The sequence below is a fragment of the Temnothorax longispinosus genome, chromosome 3 (genome assembly GCF_030848805.1).
Source record: "Temnothorax longispinosus isolate EJ_2023e chromosome 3, Tlon_JGU_v1, whole genome shotgun sequence".
NCBI lineage: Eukaryota > Metazoa > Arthropoda > Insecta > Hymenoptera > Formicidae > Temnothorax > Temnothorax longispinosus.
Genome location: NC_092360.1, coordinates 3,773,499 through 3,798,889, shown reverse-complemented (window position 1 = coordinate 3,798,889; position 25,391 = coordinate 3,773,499). Strand labels below are relative to the sequence as shown.

General features: G+C 32.6%; 2 protein-coding genes and 1 long non-coding RNA gene across 11 annotated transcripts; 1 reads left to right on the top strand and 2 right to left on the bottom strand.

The window, feature by feature from the left end:
- Window positions 1–954: 954 nt before the first annotated feature.
- Window positions 955–12,110, bottom strand: LOC139809364 (uncharacterized). Of its 8 annotated transcripts, none has more exons than XM_071772206.1 (6): window positions 11,795–11,915; window positions 11,617–11,701; window positions 6,037–6,500; window positions 5,505–5,948; window positions 3,036–3,305; window positions 955–1,964 (listed from the first exon to the last, which is right to left on the bottom strand). In XM_071772206.1, exons 3-6 carry the CDS (start codon window positions 6,480–6,482, stop codon window positions 1,805–1,807), a joined length of 1,320 nt encoding a protein of 439 aa, XP_071628307.1. In that variant the 5' UTR covers window positions 6,483–6,500; window positions 11,617–11,701; window positions 11,795–11,915; the 3' UTR covers window positions 955–1,804. The 8 variants fall into 8 exon arrangements, with proteins under 8 accessions (XP_071628307.1, XP_071628311.1, XP_071628306.1 ...); XM_071772210.1 differs by having other exon boundaries at window positions 6,037–6,256; window positions 11,795–11,913; XM_071772205.1 differs by lacking the exons at window positions 11,617–11,701; window positions 11,795–11,915 and adding an exon at window positions 11,954–12,110.
- A 137-nt stretch (window positions 12,111–12,247) lies between these two features.
- On the top strand, window positions 12,248–19,797 carry LOC139809367 (uncharacterized). Of its 2 annotated transcripts, XR_011731091.1 has the most exons (4): window positions 12,248–12,728; window positions 13,460–13,589; window positions 18,364–18,675; window positions 18,747–19,797. It is a non-coding gene; the product is annotated as an uncharacterized lncRNA (long non-coding RNA). The 2 variants fall into 2 exon arrangements; XR_011731092.1 differs by lacking the exon at window positions 13,460–13,589 and having other exon boundaries at window positions 12,252–12,728.
- A 127-nt stretch (window positions 19,798–19,924) lies between these two features.
- On the bottom strand, window positions 19,925–25,355 carry LOC139809366 (uncharacterized). The gene is made up of 3 exons (XM_071772216.1): window positions 23,516–25,355; window positions 22,706–22,850; window positions 19,925–22,492 (listed from the first exon to the last, which is right to left on the bottom strand). Exons 1-3 carry the CDS (start codon window positions 23,571–23,573, stop codon window positions 22,276–22,278), a joined length of 420 nt encoding a protein of 139 aa, XP_071628317.1. The 5' UTR covers window positions 23,574–25,355; the 3' UTR covers window positions 19,925–22,275.
- Window positions 25,356–25,391: the final 36 nt, after the last annotated feature.

Here is a 25,391-nt window from a genome sequence, read left to right as displayed (position 1 = left end):
TTCGGAGATAGAAGCACTTACCAATATTTGTTTTTTAGGTCCAGTATTGAAAGATACCAAACTCCCCGCAACTTATCGAGTGTTGCAAAGATCCGTGACAAGGGATATGCGCCACCACTTCATTGATATGTCGGAAGTCGATAAAAAATCGGGACTTCCCATCCATCTTCCCATCCTAACGATAACTACTTGCATTGACTTTACACAATAATTACTACTTTATTAAGCATTATAGAAAAAAATGACTCAAGACTTTTCGATTTAATTTTTGATAAGAAAAATCGCTGTGTAAATAGTGAGCGCAAATTAAGTGACACCCTGTATATTTTATTATGAGTAAAAGTTTTAAATATATTATTTACATTTGCATGACATTGTTGCAAAAAGTACAAAAAGTAGAAACTTGCACATTGCTTCCTCATAATTTTTAAGTGTGCAAGTAGAAACCTGCACATTGCTTCCTCATAGTTTTTAAATGTGCAAGTAGAAATCTTTGCTCACAAAGCTTCCTCTATGAGAAAGCCAAAACAAATAAATACTAATAATTATACATCAAATAAAATAAAAGCTTCCTCATAGAGAAGCTTTGTGAGCGAATGTTTCTACTTGCACACTTAAAAACTATGAGGAAACAATGTGCAGATTCCTACTTGCACACTTTTTTTCAATTAATCTAAAATTAAAAGTTAATTGATTGTTTAATTTTTTTTATAAATTATTTAAAGTCAAATACATGTTAATATAAAGTATTTTTTGTGAAAAACAGTCTAATATCTAACATAGTTAAATGTGATATAGCTGTAATAAGTTATTCTAAGTAAAGTACTGTTAGTCTCTTAAGCTTTAATATAGTAATAGATTAGTAACATTAGTATAAACGTTATTTTATTGAGGTTTGTATTCTGTGATTAATTAAGTCAAGTCTAACCATACTTGTTGTTTTTAACAAAAAAATTAATGATTGAAAATTTATATTTTCATTAATAAGTATTACATTTGTACTACTAAGTTTATAATAAAATATATTAATATTTAATGTGTGTGTAGTTTTTTATCATATACAACTAGCAAATTTAGTTATATTCCGCTCTTGCACTTAATGTATATATAAAACTAATCAATCAATAATCACAATTGAACGCTCACACATTCTTTAGTTTAATATATCACGTAAAAGAGTCACGGTCGGTCTCGCTCCGCGTGTACTTGGCGCGAGACACTACCGTAACAATCATTTTATATTACAATTACATTTGTACTTTTATTTATAACAAACCTTTGCAACTTTGCTTATAACTAAAATACTTAATGTTTAACTAACCTTATATACTACATAATTTTATATCGGAAGAATGTTCATAATTTCGATTCGTTTCAACAGAGCTGCATTATTTTCTTGTTCTTCATTAACGTATACGGATATCTAATATATTACTAGGCAACTTTTTGTCAACCTGTTGTGCCTGGCTCCGGTCTGGCACAAGGGTCTGTTGCTTCTTGAGGAGAAATGAGTTGAATCACGCGTTACAATTGAGCCTATGTCACTTTTGAGCTGACGTTGTCTGACCGTTCTCCCGACTGTCTGATTGCCTCTTTCCCCGAGATTTATATAGTGCTTCGGCAATTGTAGGTTGCAGCGTCAGTGCAACCTCAGTTTTCGGCAGTCAGGTCGATTTCTACATCGGGGTTAATGTGTCAAAATTTTTAAGTGTCAAACTGTTCGGAAATCAGGCCGATTACTAAATTGGGGCAAGCTGATTTCCGAATTTTTTCCGGGTGATGTCATGGCTTATACAACAAACCATTAATACGTAATAGAAAAATCGGGTACTGTTTTCTTCGACTTTTCGTGAATTTCTTCTAATTTCTCCGCACTGTAGTTCGCTGCTTTATTCATGCTTTTGCGTGTCATACTATTAATAATGTCTCTTATAGTTGAAAATTTAAATGCGTAGAACAGAAATCTGAAATTATCAAAATTATAAAAATGTAGAATGTATAAAATATTTAGGATAGGGAAATAACGCGTTACTTGTAACGCCGTTACAGTTTCTTCTTTTTGGTAACGGATTCGTAACGGCGTTACTTTTTTCTTTTTGTAACTGTAACGGTAACGTAGTTACATTTTTTCAGTAATGGTAACGAATTTAACAGTTCATACTTTTATCGTTACTTTTAATATTTTGAATCTATATTTATGACACAATTTTCGTATATTCAAGTCTCCAGTTTTCGACCGATAGTAATTCGCGGTTGTTGTATTTAAGATCATCTTAAGAATAGTTTTAAGATATCATACCAATCACAAAGCCGTATTAGTATAAGAACAAACTTTATGAATACCAGCTTTGAGGCCGGGCGCTTGCCGCTGCGATTTTTCGTGTTAAAAATTTTAAACATAAAATTAGGAGTACAAAAGAAGTATAAACTGTATTTATAAATTCAACGAAAACTAATATTTTTCCTTATTTGCATTTTGAGCATTAAAACATTTCTCTTTAAATTTTTTTGTGGTCTTGCTATTTAAAATATAAAATTTCATTGCTTTTATTAATATTTTAATAAAAAATATTACAAAAATAAATTTTTTAGTCTGTAAACTCATTTTAGTATTAAAAAAGTAACTAAAAAAGTAACGAATCATTACTTTTTAAGTAATGGTAACGATAACGAGTTACTTTTGAGAATCAGTAACTAATTATATAACCGTACCGTTACTCTAGTAACAGTATTAGTTATTAATACAATACTATCCGTTAAGTAACTAGTTATTTTTTTGACACGGTAACGAGTAACGGTAATTAGTTACTTTTAAAAAATAACTTTCTTATCCCTGAAAATATTCGAATTTTATAATACATAGAATAATTTGCTCACGAAGCAGATTGACAAATGCGATTGGTCATTTCCAGTAGACTAATCAACGATTAAGTTAATCGGAGCTTGGTCGAAGTGGCCTTAAAACTAATATTTTGAAAGTTCATGAATTTTCTCTGTAGCTTTTTATTAATTAATTTGATAATCATATTACTTACTTGTGGAACTTATAGAGGATCCACTCTGTGTAATTAAATGACGCGTATAAATTAGGCATATTTAGATTTAACGTGTCTGTAGCCAATAACATGATTACTTTAAAAGGCATGTAAAATTTTCCAGGCCAATAGTTCATGCTCTCAACAAGACACCTGATTATGTGCTCCCATTCTGGTGTCAATTCCTTAAAATTTGGTATTACCCAATATTGATAAAGGTCATTCACGCGTTGTTTTATTTCCTCGAGGCTGCCACGGCAAAAGTTGTACCTGGATATATAATACAATTTATAATATCTCCAAAGTTTTGATATTATATATAGATAATGTGTTTTATGTAACATATTACGTGTGTACATGTATCGATGAAATTACGTAGCCCTGATTTAAAAAAATCGATAGGAAATGATAGAAACTGACACAATTTGCAAAGAATCTTATCGTTTCTTATCGTAAGCCTATATAATCGTTTAGATTCCGAAATAAATGTTATCGTTTTCTTTCGTTCTCTGTTGAAAATGGAATCAATCATTGGAATACGATAGAATTCTTATAGTAATTTATTGTTTTCTATCGTTTTGTTGGAATTTATCGAGAAGAAATGATTGACAACCTTTCATAAATTAATTGTGTATTTATAGTAATGGAAACTCTAAGTTTTCTATTGTATAAAAAGAACCTATAATTATTAATCATGCGTCAACAATAGACGATTCAAAACATATCGTAAAATTCTAACAGAAAAACGTTTTGTGATCTGTCATAAAGACACGACGGCATGAGCGAATGATTTTCCATCATATAATTACCAATGAAAACTCATTGTTATTTATCGTGCATCAACGATAAATAATTTAAAACGTTTCTTATCGCAAAGCTACAACAACAAAAATGAGAAAACACGACCGCGAGCGCTATAGAAACGCGAGATGTCGCGACGCGGATACCCGTGCCAGGTATCCGTCAATGTATTCTCGTAAGCAAAAATCCTTTCGCTCTAGATATAAGAAGTGAGCCTGTCAAATGCTTGACCCTATCCTAATATCCTTCGCTGCAGGTCAACAGTGATCCTACCTCAGGTACCATACAGTGCAGAGAACATTTACATGTTTTTAAATAATTTTGTTAAATATAAAAGTACTTTAATAATGTAATAAATAGGATAATTACGATAGGAAATGATAAGAGACTCATCATTCATCATTAATTTACGATAGATTTCGTATACTCACAATTATTAGCTAAAAGAAATAATAACAAACGATAACATATTAATAAGATACTTACGACAGGGAACATTAAAGAATCAATCGTATATTTACGAAATTATTTTGTTAACGTCCGATTTATAACTATAATTATAACCAATGCAATCGTTTTCTATCGTTTCCTGTCGATTTTTTTTTATCAAACAGTATTTGAAATATTGTTTATATTAGGTTGGGAAGAAAATAATCCCGGTCACGTATAAATGGCAATACAACGCACGGTAGAACTATTGTTCTACATTAAAATTACTGCAAGGCAAGTCTTCCTGTTTATCATTATGTGTGTTTATTTTGATTTGATAAAGATTGCCACGTGTCATAATTACTACGAATCCTTGTCGCCACGTCAGTCACTGCTGAAATTTATATAGTCAACAACTTCAGTGTCTAAACGCAATATTGCTTGAAAAACGGCCGTTATATGTCTCAAACCGATTTAGGGTCGATTCAAACACAGCCGTGCCGTATCCGTACCGTGCACGAAACAGAACATCAGACAAGGATACCTATTGTCTCCATCCTTGTCTATAATGTTGTCTCCATCCTTGTCTGATGTTTCTGTTTCGTGCACGGTACGTGTCTGAATCGACCCTTAAGGTTTGTTTTACACCATCTTTCTGCGCGATAACGTCCTACTTCATATCGCTGTAACCGCATCGCTAAACACTTTTATAGACTTGAGCTGTAAAATTCTCCTGCAACCTACCTAACTCACCAGATATTGCGCTTTTAGATCATTACCTATTTCGATCGATGCAGCACGGCTTGAGAGGACAACGCTTTCGAAAACCGGACGAAGTCAAGAAATGAATCAAAGGCCAGTATTCATATTATAGTTAAATCTTACATTTAAGACCGTCTTAAGTACGATCTTAAGATGTTATGAACCAATCACAGAGCCGTGTTAGCATCTTAACACATTACTTAAGACAGTCTTAAAATAAGAACCGACTATGAATACCGGCCATAGATTTCTTCGCAATCAAAGAGCCGGCTTATTATCGGCACGGCATCCTTCTGCTTGAAAGATGGCATAAAATAAATTCGAACGTAATTAGTTTAATTTAAAAGAAAAACGTTGCAACTATTTTTTCTTAATAGATATTTTTTACGAAAAAATCCAGATTACTTTCTTCCCAATTTAATATACATATGATTATAACACAATACACAGTATATATTATAATTGCACTACACATACTCATCTTCCATTCCAAGAAAATATCCATAACATTTCCACATATGGCAAAAAGCCTCCAAGTCTTCGTCGGTCGCGTCGTGTATTCCAACACTTTGTGGATAGAGCAAAGGTACAACTACAAAACAGCTCTGAGTAAGTGAAAAATCCGCGTTATTTATACCTTTTGGTTTGTATGGTGATTTGTTGATGATTGTATGACGCTGTCCAAATTTTTCAGGTGAAGAAACCGCAGCGAAATCCTTTAGAAGCAATTCACGATCTAGACACCATGGATTTGCGAATGTGCACGCAGCGGTAATTTGCTCATGATCCATCTGACACACCTTCTTCCTCATCGTCAAATGCTTACCACGTGCTACTTGCATATCCGTGTAAGCTTTAGTTCCTTTAATCCAAGGATCTCCACTATACCAGCTGAATATTCGTTTTATAGTCAATACGTACCTTTGAAGTGTATAAAATATATTTATGTGCATATATTTATCTACTTTTTTTTATATGGTTATATAAATACAATATTTTAAAAAGATACCTTTGGAATGCTAAGTACGGCGTATGGCTATATGCTCCCAAAATAATTGGCTTCAATTCTTCTTGAAACGTATAAATATACATAATCCCTATTATTTTCGATATGGCGATCGCGGTGTAATTTTTCTGGACAAATATTTGTCCCTTGCGATATTTATCCATATCCATCCATTCAGGTAATTTTTCCAAGGTTCGGTCATTATTTAATTGGCAAAAGGCAGCTGGAATAATGCTCTGTAAAGACTGCGGCATGTTTGGAAAGAATTCTGCTATGTTTTTTATTATCCAGTCGCATTGCTTTTTTACGGTCCAGACATTGAAATTATTTGGAAAATTATTTTGAAAATTTACTCCAAATATGTTTTTAAATAATTTAACAAGTCCATCTTCGTCCAAGTTTTTTGAGCTAGATTTTATATTGCGCTGAATATTATTGGTATTTATCATATTTTATGAATAACGCAACTGTAACACAAATACAAAACACAAATTTATTGTAAACTTGTAAATTTGATTTCATTGTTTTTTAAAGTTGTATGTTATTGGACCATATGTATATATACTCTTTAGTAATTTGAGTAATTATTTCACTATAATTTATTTTGTTCTTTTGTCTTACCTATAATCTGCTATTCAACTAATGAAATATCATCGCATGATAATCATGCGATACGGTAGTACCGCGACGTCAAATACATAAAAATAGTGACTATCATTATAAGGCTATGTTTATACCATCACAACACTGTACCAATAAGCTTATCTGGAGTTTTCACGTAATTCAAGCTTTTGATTAAAATATCTCATATATTATAAAATAGTAAAATAATGTATAAACGATATATTTCTTATATGTATAATTTTTATTAGGTGCGTAATTTGCGACCAATTTAATTAAGATCGGTGCAGTCAATCTTGAGATCTCGAAATCTTAACGGTGAAAAGGTCACTTTTTTCGCGAAGAAAGTTCAGATTCAGTCACATGTATGTACACACGCACATACGCAAAGCGAGTTTGTCCTTCAAACCGTATTTGCAGCTCTTATACATATATGTGCATATTTGTATGTATGTGATATATGTAAACTAAAACACGCACATATTTTCCTGTATCTTTTCATGTATATTTTCCTATATCCATATATTAAGCAGCTTACCCTCACGAATGAAATGAGAGAAACTGTAGGAAATGATTTAGGCATGCCTCAGAATCATTTAAAGCTAATCAGATTTGCTGCAAAATTCCCAGGAATACCAGTATTTAGAATCTGCATTACTGATGACTTGATGAGGTCTACCGCTCAAACTAAAGAATAATTACATTTGCATGTATTATTTCTGTCGATAATGTTTTTGAATGTTTCCACAAAATTTCTCCTGTTTGCAGTGACTAATAGCAACGACTGAGTGCAGTTTTGCTACTTTTCCACTTATTCATTATATTATATAAATCAATCTATTCATAGTTCCACTTTACTAGTGATTAGATAACAATTATAATTAACAAATTCATTTTTTAAACGATATATATATATATATATATATATATATATATCGTTTAAAAAATAAATTTGTTATATATATATGATGATATGATATATATATATATATGGGGCATTCCATGCCAAATCAACCAACGATTTTCCTCGACCATTTTTTATTTGGCTGAATAGAATATTATAAATAAGGGAACTTTAACGGAGCATGTAACAATTAAATTATATAGTTAATGAAAAAAAAACACGTATATTATATCTGTGAAAATAGTAATCAGATTTATTTAAAAATAAAATCAATAAAAAAATTAAAATTAAAAATAAACAAAATAAATTGAAAATATATATTTTTGATTTATTTTATCCGTTATGTTCCCCAATTTATAATATTCCATTTAAAAAAAGTAATTTAATAATAAAAATAAATAAAAATGCAATTAAAAAATAGAGAATATTCAAATTTCCTCTTTATCTATAGATCGAAATTTCAGGATTGCTGTCTATAAATTAATCAAATTTTTTTATAGCCATTGGTAGTCTATCTTGTTTAAAAAAATTATTTTCGAAAAAAATGAAGAAAAAGTTCCTTAAAAAATGTAAGTTATTGCGGAATCCCACTTTCATATATGGCTTAAAAATTTCAAAACCAAGTCTAGAATTTGTGAGATTTTTTTGAAAAAAATCAAAACGGTTGTATTGAGAAAAACAAACATTTTTTACTTAAATTCTAAAAAAAACAGTCATATTGTCCATTAAAAATTATTTCGATATTTTTTTCGAAAAGTACAGTGAAAAACAAAAAAAAATTACCTTATTTTTTACAATATCTTTTTTCTTCTTAAAGTTACAGGCATTTGAAATTTTAAACTGCTTTAATTTAAATTTTTTTGAAAAAATCCATAACTTAAGTATGGGTAGAAATAAAAATCTAAAAAAAAAATCATGGAAGCTACTTTTATTTAGTATAAAAACACAAAAAAATTTTAGCCAAATAAAAAATGGTCGAGGAAAGTCGTTGGTTGATTTGGCATGGAATGCTCCATATATATATAATCAGCTTTATAATATCGGTTCTTTACTGCAGGTATTCATTACAAAGTATCTCCAACAACTTCTGCAAGTTTCAACAAAATCGGCGGAAAACAGCGCGTAGTGTTCTCTTGTTATTAATACCGAGTGGTGATACCATAAACATAGCCGTAATAAACATAAAAGTTCGATCACTCAATCTGGATGAGTCATATTTTATATGTACTTTGTGTCGCGATACTACACCGTACCGCGTGATCCAACAACTCTATCCGCGGTTTTTAGAGTTTTACACGGTTACTTACATTTAGCTGTAAACATATTTACTCAAAATGTGTAAAACTAGAATATAAAACAGAGTTGTTGGATCAAGCGCCGCGGTACGGTATAGCATCACGACGCAAAGTACATAAAAAATGTGACTCACCCAGATCAAAATGTATATAATAAATATTTGTAGGCGACATAAAAACAAATCTCATGAAAATGTAAATACGGAACAAATATGAAGCATGAACGTTTTTTATTTGTATACTTGGCCTATTGAAAGTCAAATATTATACTGAAAGATGAATTTGTTTCGATTTCGATGAATAGCGTTAATTTCATGGATATTCTTCAATATCAGACGCGATTGCTGTCACATTGGGAAGGAAGGCAAAACCCGAAACAATTGTCCCTAAGGTAGTTGAAGAGTTAATCGTAAATAAAGAAAATCACATCGATCTACCTCTTTGTAAGTTTTCTGATTTCGTCCTGGAGACCGGCGCGGCGCCGCGGCGGTGGATTATTTCTCTCGTCGGGATGACAAAAGGATGTAATGAGTCTCTCGTGCGACTAGAAAGTTGGTAGGCTTTACTGTCAGCAGTTGGGTAACGATCGGCGTTGTTGGAAAAGAACTGAAAGATCGCCACTATATGCGTGATACTTAAATATTATTGGCGATGCTTGAAGAGAGAAAGAGACTGCGATATTAATGGCACCGCGTGTAGGGGAGACCGGTATTTACATTTTTATGAGATTTGTTTTTATGTCGCCTAAAATATTTATTATACATTTTGATCTGAGTGAGTCACACTTTTTTTGTGTCATCCGTTGTTTTCCATTGTCATTTATTTCCCTTGATTTAGTCAGAAGAGCCTATACCTCTTTTATTTTATCTTACGCAGGCTGAAAAATGCGTTTTTTTTCAAAGTATTCATTACGCTGAAGATGACACAAAAATAACAACTGTGCCGCAAACAACAACATAGAACTACGTTAACTGTCACTATTTCATGTTAAAGTATTCAGCGAAGGAAAGTAGACGTAGGGCTACGTCAACTGTCACTATTATTTAGCAAAAGACAGTTAACGTAGCCCTACGTCTACTTTCCTTCGCTGAATACTTTAACATGAAATAGTGACAGTTGACGTAGTTTTATGTTGTTGTTTGCGGCACAGTTGTTACTGTGCCCGTTTATTTTTTTAGTTTTCGATATTTTTTTTTCTCCGAGACAATGGTAAAGTAAATAAAACAATTTTTACTAATTCTATTATATTTTTCAGTTTTTTCTACCCCTATTTCATATATAATTCTTTAAAACTTAGTTAATCAGTTTTTGAGTTATAAAAATTTTGGTAAGTTTGGCTGTTTTTTTTAACAAAAATCGGTAACCCCTTTATTATTAGCAATTTTGCATTTTTTTTTTTTTAATGCGATATTTCGACGTTTTAGAACATAAGAAACACATTGGCATCAAAAACTACGCAACCGGTTTAAAGAAAATCGGTATCGAAAAATTAACCCCACTACCACCATTCCCAGGAAATTCTACTCCTGTTTCATATATAATTCTTTAAACTTCGGTTTATTAAAAAATGAGTAATTCGCGGAAAACGTTGCAAGAAAAAAATCGGTAACCCCTTTTGGAGACTTTATAGACTTTAGAGAGAAAATGAGACTAAATAAGCTATCAAATAACAATAACTTATTTATTACTCTATGATTATTATTTTCGAAAATATAACAAAATAAATGCAAACCTTCCTTTAACGATATTCTATATAAGATTACATGTATAACTTTTCATTTTTTTAGACATAAATTGGTAACCCCTTCACCAATCATCACTATAAATTTAATACCAACATTCCTTTAATGACACTCTATAAAACAATAACCTTTAATGAAACTCATAAAAATAAATTTCAGTTTAATATCACAAAATTTACGGAAAAGAGCAGTCATAGAGATTTGTTAAGATAGAAATCGGTAACTCCTTTTAGAGACTTTAGAGACTTTAAAGAGAAAATGGGACTCTATAAGCTATCGAATGACAACTTATTTATTACTCTACGATTATTATTTTCGAAAATATAACAAAAAACTACGCAACCGGTTTTAAAAAAATCGGTATCGGACTTGTTTGATCATAAATGGGACTTCTTTAGCTTTAAAATAAGATGTCAATTATTACTCTACGATTATTAGTTTCGAAGATCTTAACGTTCAAAGTGTGACATGTTTTTGTTGCATCGTTGCGTTGCATCGTTACATCCGTGAATACCCCCCCCCCTTTCGCGGAGAAAGACGTAGTTCTATGTCAAAAGTGTCAAAACGTCCGTTTTTAATATATTTATTATTACAATTTATCTGAGCATTGTTTACCGCGCTTGGCTCCGACTGCCTCATTTATTTCTCTTGATTTAGTCAAAAGATCCTATACTTCGTTTAGTTTATCTTACGCAGGCTGAAAAATGCGTTTCTTTTAAAGTATTAATTACGCTGAAAATGACACAAAAAAATGTCGAAACGTCCGTTTTTAATATATTTATTATTACAATTTGGCTGCGCATTGTTTACCGCGCTTGGCTCCGATTGCCTCATTTATTTCTCTTGATTTAGTCAGGAGAGCCTATACTTCGTTTATTTTGTAATATAATTCTCATAAACTTAGAGTAAATAAAAGAATAATAATTCTCATAAACTTTGTAATACTTTCATAAACTTTGAGTAAATAAAAGAATAATAATTCTCATAAACTTTGAATCATATCTCATTTGAGACAACTTACCCTGAACGGTCATTTTGAACAAAGAAGATTATATTTATAAACTATGTAATGACGGTTAACTAAGCACAGGAAAAATTATCTAAAACTATAATATTTTTTATGACCAAAAAGAAATTACGACTAATAATTCCACAAACCAACGGAACAATAAAAATAGAGGCAAGAAAAATTTACTCACGACCTCCAATTTTTAAAAAGTGCTCGTAAATATCACATGCGATGTTTTTGAAACAAGCTATTTCGTACACCCGACTAACACGATAGGAGCAACCTACACTATAAAGCAGAATATTCCACTCAATCTATTAAGTGAGATATAAGCTTTGTGACAACTTACCCGTGTGACTTCTAGCCCCGGTCTCCCCTACTCGCACGGAAAAACAACGAAATAAAGAGCAGCACGTCATACATATTCTCTTTAGGTTTAAAGATGCTTTATGCGTCAATCATGATTTATTTATTACTAGCTGCCCCGGCGAACTTCGTACCGCCTAACAGTAATGAATGTAGTGATAAGACACGCAAATAGTCCCTCTCTCTCCCTCTCTCTTTCTCTCTCCCTCTTTCTCTCTCTCTCCCTCCTTCTCTTTCTCTCTCTCCCCCTCCCTCTCTCCCTCTCTCCTCTCTTCCTCTCTCTCTCTTTCTCCCCCTCTTTTTCTCTCTCTCTTTCCCCCTCCCTCTTTCCCTCTCTCTCTCTCTCCCTCCCTCTATGTATTTTTTCTATGTATTTGGATATCTTTCTAGATTAATTTTTTTTTACGTGAATTTTTCCGATATTTTATTAGTTATTCTGCTATTCCGGAAAATTCTACCCCTATTTCATATACTTGTAGTAAAAATTTGGCCCAGCCGTTCTTGAGTTATAAATGGTGTAACTAACCCAACTTTGTTTTATATATATAGATGAATAAAAAATGATCGATTAGTGCAATACATTGTATGCGTTTGATCGCATCGCGGAGTCGGCCTTGTATATGATCGCAATTTTCTCAGCAAATTAAACAGTTAAGAGCATTAAAGATTAGCGATACCTGTTCGCGTAATCAGTTGTTTTCACCAGCCGTCTGTTGTGTTTGTCTGTCTATTATTAGGCATCTATTATATTACGTTAGGCAAGTATAAAAGGTTCTGAAAAAGTTTTCAATATTGTGAAAGAAGAAAAACTCAAGACAATTACGCAATAATTTTAAAACAACGTTTTTAATTAATAAGCTTTCAAATTATTATAGACTAGCAGTTGGAAAATTTTGTGGACAGTGTAGAAATTAAAAAAACATTATGACAATGTGGAAAGCACGAAAATTCCATAAATGCTACACTTAAGCATTTATGGTCAACTGATAAGGACTCGCAGACCGACTTATACTTATGCTAACTTGACAACGGCCGAGAACATTATCAAACATAACTGACCACTTTTCACATAGCACGTATAAGTGGCCGTCTTTTATCAATTAAAACGTCCATAACAGCAATTATATTCTACAGACCTGCTACACCGCAGATTGCTGTTCTCTCGTTTTTTATAAGTTGCAACAAATGGACGATATCTAGCACATTTGCTACACTTACTACGTTTACGCGAGCGTTACTTCTGTAGTAACTTACGATAATTCCTTCGCGTAAACGGGATTTTGTAATAACTTACGATAATTTATCTACTATCTTAAATTCAAAATATTTATAATTAATTCACGCACTCGTGCGTCATTTTGCGCGTGCACTTTGGATCATACTTACTTGACTTTCATATCATGACCCTATGACTTTACTATACATATTCAATTGTTAGAATGATAGAATGTTCTCCAAATGTATTTATCATCGTCATCCTCTATTACAGGAAAATGTAACAGAAGCCAAACAGAATGTGTTGAGTGAAGAATTACGCGCATGGATGGGCACGAACATCGTGTGTACAGAAGGGTTTTTAAGAGGGGATTCTCTTTTTTTTCGCTGGCGATGATTTACAAGTAATAACGTTTCACCATAGAAAAATTATTACACCAAAAGACGGCTCTGTGATTACAGATAAAACTTTCGGCGAATGTGAGGAGCTGAAAGTATTAGAGCGTGCGGCATTTATATTGAGAAAAAAAAATGTTATCGATTAAAACTCAGCCTCTATCAGGCAATATAACAGCGCTCGATTTAATTAAGGGGAAATGCGAAATCCCTGCTGATGTTTCGCAGTTTTTCCGTTCAGTAATTTGCGATAATGATCCAAGAACTGTGAAAAGTTGTAACTGCACTCGCAAAGTCAATCGTCCAAGACCTTATTTACGCAGTAAGTCATGGAAAAATTAAAACTTCTAAGCACATAACGCTTGGAATGACATTGAAAAGCATCACAAGTATAGTAGAAAAGTAATTGACATTATAAATAAATACGAGCACTGCTGCAGTTACAACACTATCGAGGAATTTGAAACTGAAGTTACATTTACATTTGCCTCTTGTAGTAAATCGATTATTTGTCCCGAAGATATTTACTTATCGTCTAATTATTGTACAGGAGTAGCCTTCGACAATTACGATCGATTCGTTGAAACTTGTAGCGGTAAGAATACGTTACACGATACTGTCGGTATAATTTACTAAAATGTTGATACAGATATTTGCGATGCGCGCACATGTGATATAGAACGTACTGTAAATGAACCTCCCGCCAAAAGGAGACGGACGTTTGACGCTATATGGTCCGGAATTGGTTACTTACGCCAAAAAACTAAAAATGGTTGAAAAATTACTGTCCATTGATAGCGAACTGCGTACAGTTAATAACAGTGATTACAGTTTTTACGAAAAGCTAGATGTAATGTAGGTTTTATCTCATTATTTTAAAATTGCAAACACGCCAATGTGAATTGGGTTTAACAGTAAAATCGTAGTAGATAAATCAATCAAACAAAAAGTATCGTACCTTACACCGATCAATGCCTCGCCGACAAATATTTCCGTAGTAGGTATATGAAACGATGCGTCAAAGTCAGATAATTGCGGAAGAGTTGCAACAACAATATATTCAAGTCACTTACGATTTAGCGATAGCCAAAGTTGCTTATCAAATCCAATCAACTGAGCATCCACAATTTAACAATCTATTTATTCATCTTGGTGAATTTCATATAATGATGGCGTATTTTAAAGCTGTTGGCAAATTTATAGATGAGTGCGGGCTCACTTATATTATGGTTGAAAGCGGATTATTAGCTTCCGGCTCGGTCAATGGATTTATCAGCGGAAAACATTTTAATCGATGTAAGCGTTTACATCCTTTAGTGTCGCTAGGATTGCAAGTTTTGTTGTTTGAAGATTTTTTAACCAAGCAAAATATCAATGTAGAAGTAAATGTACTCGAAGTTATCAAAGAATTTCAGTCAAATAAGATTTCAAATTCGAAAATTTCGAATCCAACTGTCGATAAATTGTTAACAGATTTTTTAGATTATAAAAAAAAGGCATTGAATAGAGACTTTGGAAAAACGCCGCAGTATTACGTTATGTACATTAATTTTGTCGATTACTATCTAATGTTTACGCGCAGCATCCGCATCGGTGATTTTGAACTTTTTAAAGAAGTTATTCCGAAAATGGCCAATTTATTTTTTATGTTTAATCAAGAAAACTATTCTCGGTGGTTAGTAAAATACCATGATAATCTATTAAAAGTTCAGGAAACACATCCAGGTTTAGAAATTCAATTTCGAAATGGATTTTTCGGTGTCAAAAGAACAAATAAACCTTTCTCTAAAAATCCTATAGATTTGACACTCGAACAGACGGTAAATGCGGATGCTGCAAGAAGATTAACCGGAATAACACATTTTACGAATTCGATTAATGCTCGTCAAAGATGGTCAAAAAGTCACAGCATACGCTCAACACTGATATCGCATACGTACGAAGAAACTGGTTTAAAAAGAGCTCAAGATATTACCGGAGATTTGGAAAAACATCAAATAAAAAAGGATTCCGTTCAGTTGCAAAATTTCATAAATTTATTAAAGCAAAATTTTAATCCGTTTAACATTGAAAATATCGAACGTGATTTTTTATATAACATTGGCACCGGACGAGCAGCTTCCGGAGAAGTTTGTAACTTTTTATTAAATGCAGAGAAAAATGGACTTTTGTCCCCGGTCTACCCTACGTGAAAAATTTGGCTTGGCACTTCTGGGCACGTATTATGAAACTTTTCGTTCCATAATACGTGCCCACATTGTTAAATTCATAGAGTTAAATTAAACTCAATTTTGAGTAATTTTTAACTGTCTTACGCGTTAGCTGACTCGCTCCGGTGCGGTGGCAGCGTCAAACTCGAATCTTCGTTCGCCACTCGGCTATCGTCCATAGGTCGCCACTGCTCCTACTCAATATGTAGTTAATTTAACTAAAACAATGTTAATTTGACTAAACTAATGGAGTTAAAATAATCCTAGTTTGTTTTAATCTAATAAATTTTGACGCACATGGTAGTTAAAAATAACAAAATAAATCTAACTCATGGTATTGGTTTAAATTTCATCCTCTAACCTATTAACAATGATAATGGCGTGAAATGTTCTTCTTAAGATGGCCATCAAGCTACAGAGTAGATTCACTCTCCGTGTCGGAGCCTTTGTTCTTCGTGGCAAACGTCCGCCATGATGTTACCAACTTCTTATAGCGTTTTTCACTGGCAGAACTGGTGCGCATTCAGTGCACATAAAAGCCGTCGTACACAAACCAACGTATATAAAGTGAATGTTTAATATAAACGAGTTAAATCATGAAATCCTCAATATTCTTTATTGCACTATTTGGTAATATATATACTGGGTATTTTATCAGTCGAAATATTTGCATTTTACTTTAAATATTAGAGATTAGACGCGACGTGTCATGAGTTATCCAATCAAAACGTTTCATTTTATGACGTTATTTCCGACGCGAGATCTTGTCGGAAATGACGTCATAAAATGAAACGTTTTGATTGGATAACTCATGACGCGGCGTCGTGACGCGACGCGCGACGCGTATAGTGGGAACGCACCATAATAAGAGCTGGCTTAAGAGCTGGCTACATAAAAATGCAAGGTATAAGGAACATAAAATATTTATAGCTAGGAGAGGTTCCATTAGCACTCCCGAACACTGAGTGACCAGTCTGCCTGCGCGCTTAGGAAGATTAAGGCGGGGGCGGACGGTAAAAAATGACAAAGGACCCCGCACAAAAATCTATGGAAATGGGTTCTCGGCAAATTTGTCTGAAACTTTGGGAAAATGTTGTTCATGTCATCTTGATCAAAAGTTCTCATTGAAACAACTCTCTTTAAAGCAGAATTTTTGCTCCAGGAGACCTCAAAGATGGATATTTTATCACGCAATCACAGATGATTTCACCCATTCAGCTTTCAGAATAAAGAATAATGATTGTGTGTGTTTGTGTGTGTATTGCATAACCCATAAAACCTAATAACCTATCGATAAACCATCGATAAAGCGTCAAAATTTTGTAGCTTTTTTTTTTAAATGGTTCATTGACGTCATTAACTTTATAATTTTTTAAAAATAGCGCAAAGCGAGCATTATCTACGGAATCAAGTGATTTCATCGCATATAGTGAACAGACAAATTTTTCAATATCTCGAAGTACATTCATTTTATCACATTCTTCACTGCCCAATTCAGCAAATGCGCTTTGAAATCGTTTGCTAAATAGTAATAATTTTAAAGGACGCTGTTTACTTTTTCTAAAAAAAGCTGGATTGAAGTCACATCCAGTGAATGCATGAAACCCTGCTAAAGATTTACAAAATAATTCGCCGTGTCTATCATACAGTGCTGACACGTCAATTATACGCTGTCTGTTTAAAATACCCGTTTGAATCCAAACTTTACTATTGTTTTTTAACTTATTCATGTTGGCTAGCATTATAATAAGTATGTCCGTGTCGGAACATTTTATTATAATGTGAGCTTCTTCCGGAATATTACACGCGTGAAAAACTATTTTCGTATCAGCTTCTTCATGAGCTTCTAGCGTGTAGATATCATTTATCGAAAATAAAACAGTCTCATTATCAACTTTATATTCATAATACTGATTGAAGTTCAGTAAAACTGTTTTATTTCCAAAAAATGGTATTATTTTTGTACTCTGCCAATGTATACAATTAAAAAACGGACAAGAGCTTCCTTGAAATTGCTATTTCTAAACTCTTTGACAAAATCTGCGGATCTCGTTTGATCAGGTCCAGAAACCACATACATCATCACAGTTACCGCAGAGATCTTTCATAATCTTTAATTGAAGGCGTGAAATATCTATCAAAAATGACGCGTATTTCTCGAGCTTTATTATTTGTTGTTACCATCTGCAGTATTATTTTAGATATATTTCCAAACGTTTTTGGTATGTCTTTCATACAATGTATTAGATAAAAACCGTCTATCAAACAAACGTCCACGTGTGTCGGAGCTACTTCACTTTTAACATCCTTTTCTAATAGCTTAAGTAAAACTGATTTATCAAGGATATTTTTATTACGTTGTTTGTAAAACAACGTTTTACAAACAACGTAATAAAAATTACCAAGCAAATTGGTAATTTTTAAAAAATTATTGAAGTTTCCTAGATATATTTTAGTAAATTAATCAAACATATTTTATATTGTAATGTAATAGATATTTTTTATTATTATAGATATTAATTAGAATAGCTCGTATAAAATTCGTCCTGGACGTTCTCGTCTTTTGTTTCAGAGCTCAGATAAATCAGCGACATATGCACGCTCGTCTGCGAATCCATAGAGCAAGCCTCCGAATGGACAATATCTATAAGCAGAAAGCGAACGCTCTTAAGGATTGGATGTAAACTCCTCTATCTCCACCTCTCACCGAGAAGCTGTCATCGAACGAAGATTCGAGTTTGACGCTGCCACCGGAGCGAGTCAGCTAACGCGTAAGACAGTTAAACAATAGGACTGTTTAGTAACAAACGTTTGATGACAAAGGAGAAGGCATGTCTAGATGCCAATAGACGAGCATCGTCTGGGGATTTCTGGAACCGCTTGGGTATTTTGCAATTGATCTTTTGACGGAATACTCTGTAAAACTTCAGCGTCATTAACTAATCACTGTTTCAGGAGGAAGCCATCCACCTTGCAAATAATGATCCGGTTTCGGACGTTAACAGTCTCAGCGATGGTCTCCTCTTTAGTAAGGACATCGACGTAGAAATCACAAGTGACATTTTTGTTCGTTCATTAGCGTATAAGAAAAACCAGGGCTATCTGTCTACGGGGGCTGTGTGTTCACAGTACTGCTACCTCAGGTGTTAAAAGATATATACAGGGTGTTTTGTTTTAAATGATACAGTCGATACATAAAAAAAGAAAATTTTTTGGTGCAAGGGTCAAATATCAAAAAAAGGCAAGAACCCTATAAATAACTCCCGAACGGGTCAACGTCCTCCTCTGGTTTGCGCTAAAATTATTCTTATTTTGTGCCCTTTCAAATGGAGGGATAAAAACTGTGGCTTTTATCCCTTCAAATGATATACTACAATATATAGGGACGAGATAATCGACTGTATCATTTAAAACGAAATATCCTGTATATAAGGGTGTTAAATTCTTCCCTAGAGAAGAAAGTAAGCCCTGACGTGAAATTGGAAATTAGAGGCACTTTCGCTTCTCTCTACAAATATGGAAAATCAAAAAAGTAAAAATTTTGCGAGAGAAGATATAAGAGAGAAAGAGAAAGTGATATACATTCATATAGGACTCTTTAGGGACTTTAGAGCAAACAATTAAAGGCAAAACGACATCTGCAGGTACAATAGACCGCTCTCAATATAAAAGAAAAACGAATCGACAGTCATTAGAACAAAAATAGTATCAAAAATGCTATTGTAAAAGTTGCTACTGGGTTTCAATAAGACGTCGACTTTATATATGCCAAAAACAACTTAAAAAAAAAGACTGACTGAATAAAATTCTACCAAAGTTATTGACAAAGCCACAGAAAAAAAGATGAGTAGATGCATTTTGCCTGTAGAAGTAGTCCGTTTTACCTTGCTATGAAGATAAAATAGACCAAAAGGAAAAGATTAAAAATCATTTAATATCTTTTTTATCTGTGATTTGATTAAAATCTGATTAAGGAGGTTCAGTGGCTACAAAAAAATGCAGCCAATTTTATAAAATTTTAATGTTGTTCTGGAATGCAAAATAAAATTATGTGAATTTTTGGGAAATTTTTTACCGTCCCATTTTGAAAAAAATTTACTTCAAAAATTGTACTTTTTAGCATAGGTTCTTATGGGAAATGACATATTGCACACCTTCAGAATGAAATAAATGCAAAAAAAAATGCAAATGAGATAAGGAAAAAAATATGCACATGTAACTTAATAATTTACAAATAAATGAGTGAAAGAAAGGGGAAGGTTACCGCACATTTCGTAGAAAAATTAATTATTAAAGCATATATATTTCTACCATTTTAATAAATAATTGAAAAAAGCTCTACGTGTAAGAGATTCAGAAAAGTTTCTGTTCTCTTGCAATGCTTTTATTATATGCGTTATAAGCCAAGTAGCACAATACGTCTGCCGGTCCTTTCCCTTCCACGAAATCGTCTGCCAATAATTTTCCGCGTTTCGTAGCAACAAATACTTAACATTTCTATAATTTTTATCCCTAAGCTTTATCATTTTTTTCCTTGTAAAATTTGTCATTTTTGACCGTCCACCCCCGCCTTAATCTTCCTAATCGCGCAGGCAGACTGGTCACTCAGTGTTCGGAAGCGCTAATGGAACCTCTCTAGCTTATGTAAATATTTGATGTTCTTTATACCTTGCATTTTTATGTAGCCAGCTCTCCGTCTATAACTTGGCACTGCTTGACGTGAGACAGTGCCGTGTCTTTTGATACCATTTTTATATAATTATATCACTGTTCGTCAAATTTTAAATACGAGAAACGAATCCTATCGAATGCCATCTATTCGATAATCCGAATTTAAAGTTTATATATGATTATATATAATCATATGTAATCTTCTTATATATAATTTATATATAAATTATGTGAACTCATATATAATCATGTCAAATTGTAATGAAACATTTATATATATTTAAATATATTTTATTCATATATAATCATATAGGGTTATATATACTTCTATATGAATCTTATATGTATCCATATACATGAGTGCATATATGATCTATTGTTCATATCTAGTTATATTTAGAATGATATATGCCCATATATACAATAATGATATACGGACCCATACATAATTTTATATAAAGCACCAAAGAGTGATCCCAAAATCAGACATTTTTAGCCTATTTTGGTGGCCCTCGAAATTCGAATCGAATTGTATGCCAAACGATGCTACATGATGGGACATTAATCTAAAAAAAAATTAAAGTTGGGCATAGACCTAGTTTTGGAGATACGGGGAGTCAAAGTGGCCAAATTCCCAATATTATCCAAGTACAATAGACACAAAAAGAATGTTAAATCTTCTTTGATAATAATAGTATTTTGAATAGAATTAGTTCGAATGATTCTCTGACCACCGTACTAAAAATCTACCCTCTCCACCCATGTTACTTAATTTTTTAAAGGGGTAAAACTACCCCCAAAAGAAGTTTTTGCTAAATTTCTGGAAAACGGATAGAGATACGAAAAAATGTTTTGAATGAAAGGTGTTTGTCTAAAAATTCTGCACAAAAAAGGTTAAGAAGCGAGATTCTCAGAATTATCTTCTTCCCGTATTACCGGACTTATATCGGTTTACAAGCACTTGACAACGTCCAGACGGCCACGGTCGCGCCAGGGACGTCTCAGGAACGCAATCGAATTTATCTGTAGTCGTCGCGGCGCGAAAAGTGGGGATGCACGTGGACCAAGAGCCAAAACCCCGACACGTGTACGATCTTGGTGTTAACTTTCATGGAACGACCAGCCGCCCCTCGCGGAACGAGAATCGGCAAATCCCGTCGGGCCCGGCGATTTATTATTTCGTGCATCTCTTCTGATGGTTTTTCTACAAGACGAATCATTTCCGTTGAAGGTTCTGTGGTGACCGAGATTATATCTTCGACCGCGGTCCAACTGCATTAGCGTGTCTTTGGATGCGAACTCCTCGACTCTATGCCCCAATGATTAAACGCTTATGTAATTTTTTAATTTTTAATCCTAGCTAGTCACACTTATTTTTGAGTCCTTTTCCGTGAGACCGCTCGACTTTGTCGCATTGCCATTTTCATTCTAATTAATATTTTTAAGCTTGTACTGTGTAGAAATTGAAAATACAGACTTTGAATAAGACGTTTATGATAATCAAATCAAGAAAATAATTCTAATTAAAATTGAACTTATTATAAGAAAATTAGGAAATTATGTTATTATATAAAAACGAGAAAGCTGAAAATGTACAGCAATCTAATAGACCGGAGTGTCGGGAGTGTGGCGAGCTAGAGTTAAGGATTCGAGTTTAAATGATTGATTCTGCCAACAGAGAGAAACATTCTATCTGTTAGCAGTAAAATAATCACAATTACAAATCTTGTAACTTTGTCTTTTATGTATTGTTAAAATTGAATCATTTTTAGTTTTTGTCACAAGTGATAAATATACGCGACGTGCGACGGATTTATTGTTGCTCGAGGCTCTTCAGAAGGGCGCGATAATCGTCGCTGCAACAACAATTGGCGATCAATCGGTGATCCCTGCAGCTGTTGGCGTGCAGAAATCGACAGTCTGCTAATTTACATTGATAAGGCAAATCATGAGAATCAGTACAGCAGCAGGCATCGTGCAACAGTTTCTCGCCGCAATAAGGATAAATTGAACTGTCGCATAAAGGGCACCTGTAACGAAAATAAAAGATTAAAATGTAAATTGTGTGTTTAATTATTTTCTTAATTTATAATTTATATGTAACATATATGCACATACATATATGTATATATGTACAATAATGTTAAAATATCTAATATATCTAATATGTATACCATTAGTTAAATCGCATAATGCAAAATCTGTTGATTCTATGTGTAAATATAAAAAATTTATGAACTTACTTCTGCGGTCTGTATCCGGGCAAAGGAAAAGGATAATTTCCTTGGAATTGTCGGAATATGTTGTTCTCTGGTGACGGTGTTAACGGCGCGTTCATCATATTTGTTGCCCCTAATGCATGATCGCCTGCCAGTTTCTCGTGTTCGTCTGAAAGACACTCGTAAAGAGACTTACGTTAAGCAGTATTAAAAATATCTCCAGAAAGAACTTTTATTTATCGAAAAGATAAATCATGTAATATGCGATTGAAACTAAAAACTTTTCTATTTGTACTATTATAAATAATAGATATAATTTATGGCATAATTTGATAATTTTTATTTTAACATTTTATTTTTACAGACTTATAGATTCTTATACATATACGCAATTTTTTATGCAAAAGATATTTCTGTATATATATAAAAAATATTTACAATTATTTAATATATTATTTTAAAATTCCTGTTAATCTTATTATTATTATACTACTGTTATTATATATAATTCTAATGACACATTTTTATACATTTTACAATTTAAAATTATTTTTATCATTTCTATTAAACAAAAATTGCTAAATCTCTACCTTGTATTTTTGTACATGTAAAGATGACACGTGAAATTATTATCATGAATAATATTATAGCACTTTCCAAAACCACACAATAAATATTCTCAACAATTTGCAGTGAAAATTATTCCAACGCAAAAAAGTAACTCCGAGACGAACAGTTACCATCTATACGAACTTCTTCTTTATAACGTATAAGAGAAAATATTTGTTTATTTTGATGTGCAATTAAATAATGCAATTGATCAAATTAACTCACCCGATATACAAAATGCACAACAACACAACAGGACGCTGAAAAGGATCAATAGCGACATTTTCTCATGAAAAAACCCACACGAGATTAAAGTTTCCGCGCGCACTCGTTGCTCTTAACACGGCTGAGATTTTTCAGACAAATGAGATCGTTCGGTTCCTACTCTTCGTTCTTTCTTTCGTAAACCCACGTAACTTTTAGCTGGGCCTCGCCTTCCTCGTAGAACGCGGTCGACGTACCCGTTACTCGTAACTGGTTGACGGTCATCTCTCTCTTCCTATATACCGGTCAGTCGAAAAGAAAAGAAAAAAAATGATATAGATGCGTTGAAAAATAACAGCTATCTTCACGAATACTATAGTCGTCACAGAACATAGGAAGATAAGAGAAACAATTTTTCAAAAGTAAGGACAAGAAAGTAGTAATTACGCTTCTCATCAAATATTCTGCTTTGCAGATAAAATATAGATTTATATATTTTCTGTAATCATATATTTTTAAATTTTATGATAACAAAATTGTGTTATATTATATTATTATAATTATACATATATTACTGATACTGATGAGGATATATATACTATAATACTATAAAACTTTCTTTTTATATATAGTAAAATTTTATATAATATAATATAGAATTTTACTATAATCTGTTCTCTAAGAAAAAATTAAAAATTACTTGATAAGAATTTATTGTAAAAATAATAATCTTTATGAAAAACCGACTTATTAGATACATTTATTTTTTCAGTTAATAGGTTTAATTTTTGCTATCAATTTGATTGTTACGTGACATTCACCATTGCGGACAAAAATATTTATTGTCCGTCACAATCTATGTTAATTTTAAACTAGAATTGGGACATATGTGTTGAATTGAAAAATGTGGGTCGAAACAAGGCGGATTAGCTATTAGAAAGTCGAGAGAATTATTTTGCGTGGAATTATCATGCTAAATCATTCTTATCTAAAGACTGATGAGGAAAAAATAAGAGTGAACACGAGCATAGTAGGTAGAGCATACGGTCACGCGCCGTTTACATTTACTCACATAACAAACGTAAAATAATTCAAATTAACAAACTTAACGAGCAAACTCATAATCATTATAACCAATTTAAAATAATTAAATCTTGATAAAAATAAAGACTTTCCGGAAGGTTTCAGTAAAAAAGAACTGCTGAGATTACATCTTTTACAATTTTATAAGACACAAAATTGTTTTATAATTTCGCGCTATTACAAGCAACGTATCTTTCCTCTCAAATTTTCAAAAGTGTACTATATTCATCAAAAGTTAATATATTAACTTGAGAGTTCTCCGTTATTCGGTTTTCAAGATTAGAAATTAGTATTTTTATATTCAATCATTAACACATCCGAATTTCTTCTCTAGAAATGATATTTACAATGGAGTTTAAAGTATAAATATATCTCTTATTTGTCGCGAATGTATTAAATGTTGTCGTGATAGCGCAATTGAGCCTCAGACAATAGATCGCGTGTCACTAACGATCTTGTTTCGTATGTTATACCATGAAACGTTCAACATTGCATTAAATCTCTCTGACTCAGCAATACATTACGCAATGTATTTCGTGAGAGACACCTGTTTTAGATTTATAACTCTTTGTACCTTTGGGTTGGTAATTTTCTGTTTACAGAAACTGTCAGTCAACTCAATAGTAATTTACTTTAGTTTACAATTAAAATTCTAAAGATTTGCGCAAAACATATTTACAAACCTTATTTGTACATATACACAGTTTATTATAACAATCAGTATCTGTTTCATAAACAATATGTCTTAGAAAATGGTATTTAAAAAAATACTCATGTCCCCTTTCTTACTTCCTAATTCCATTTGCTTTACATA

Coding starts and splice junctions, on each gene's coding strand:
- LOC139809364 (XM_071772205.1), bottom strand. CDS start 6,482: ATGATAAATACCAATAATATTCAGCGCAATATAAAATCTAGCTCAAAA. Junction 5,949..6,036: donor CCGTACTTAGCATTCCAAAG/GTATCTTTTTAA, acceptor TACACTTCAAAG/GTACGTATTGACTATAAAAC. Junction 3,306..5,504: donor TTTCTTGGAATGGAAGATGA/GTATGTGTAGTG, acceptor TTATATATCCAG/GTACAACTTTTGCCGTGGCA.
- LOC139809366 (XM_071772216.1), bottom strand. CDS start 23,573: ATGTCGCTATTGATCCTTTTCAGCGTCCTGTTGTGTTGTTGTGCATTT. Junction 22,851..23,515: donor TTGTGCATTTTGTATATCGG/GTGAGTTAATTT, acceptor AGTGTCTTTCAG/ACGAACACGAGAAACTGGCA. Junction 22,493..22,705: donor CCCGGATACAGACCGCAGAA/GTAAGTTCATAA, acceptor TTTTCGTTACAG/GTGCCCTTTATGCGACAGTT.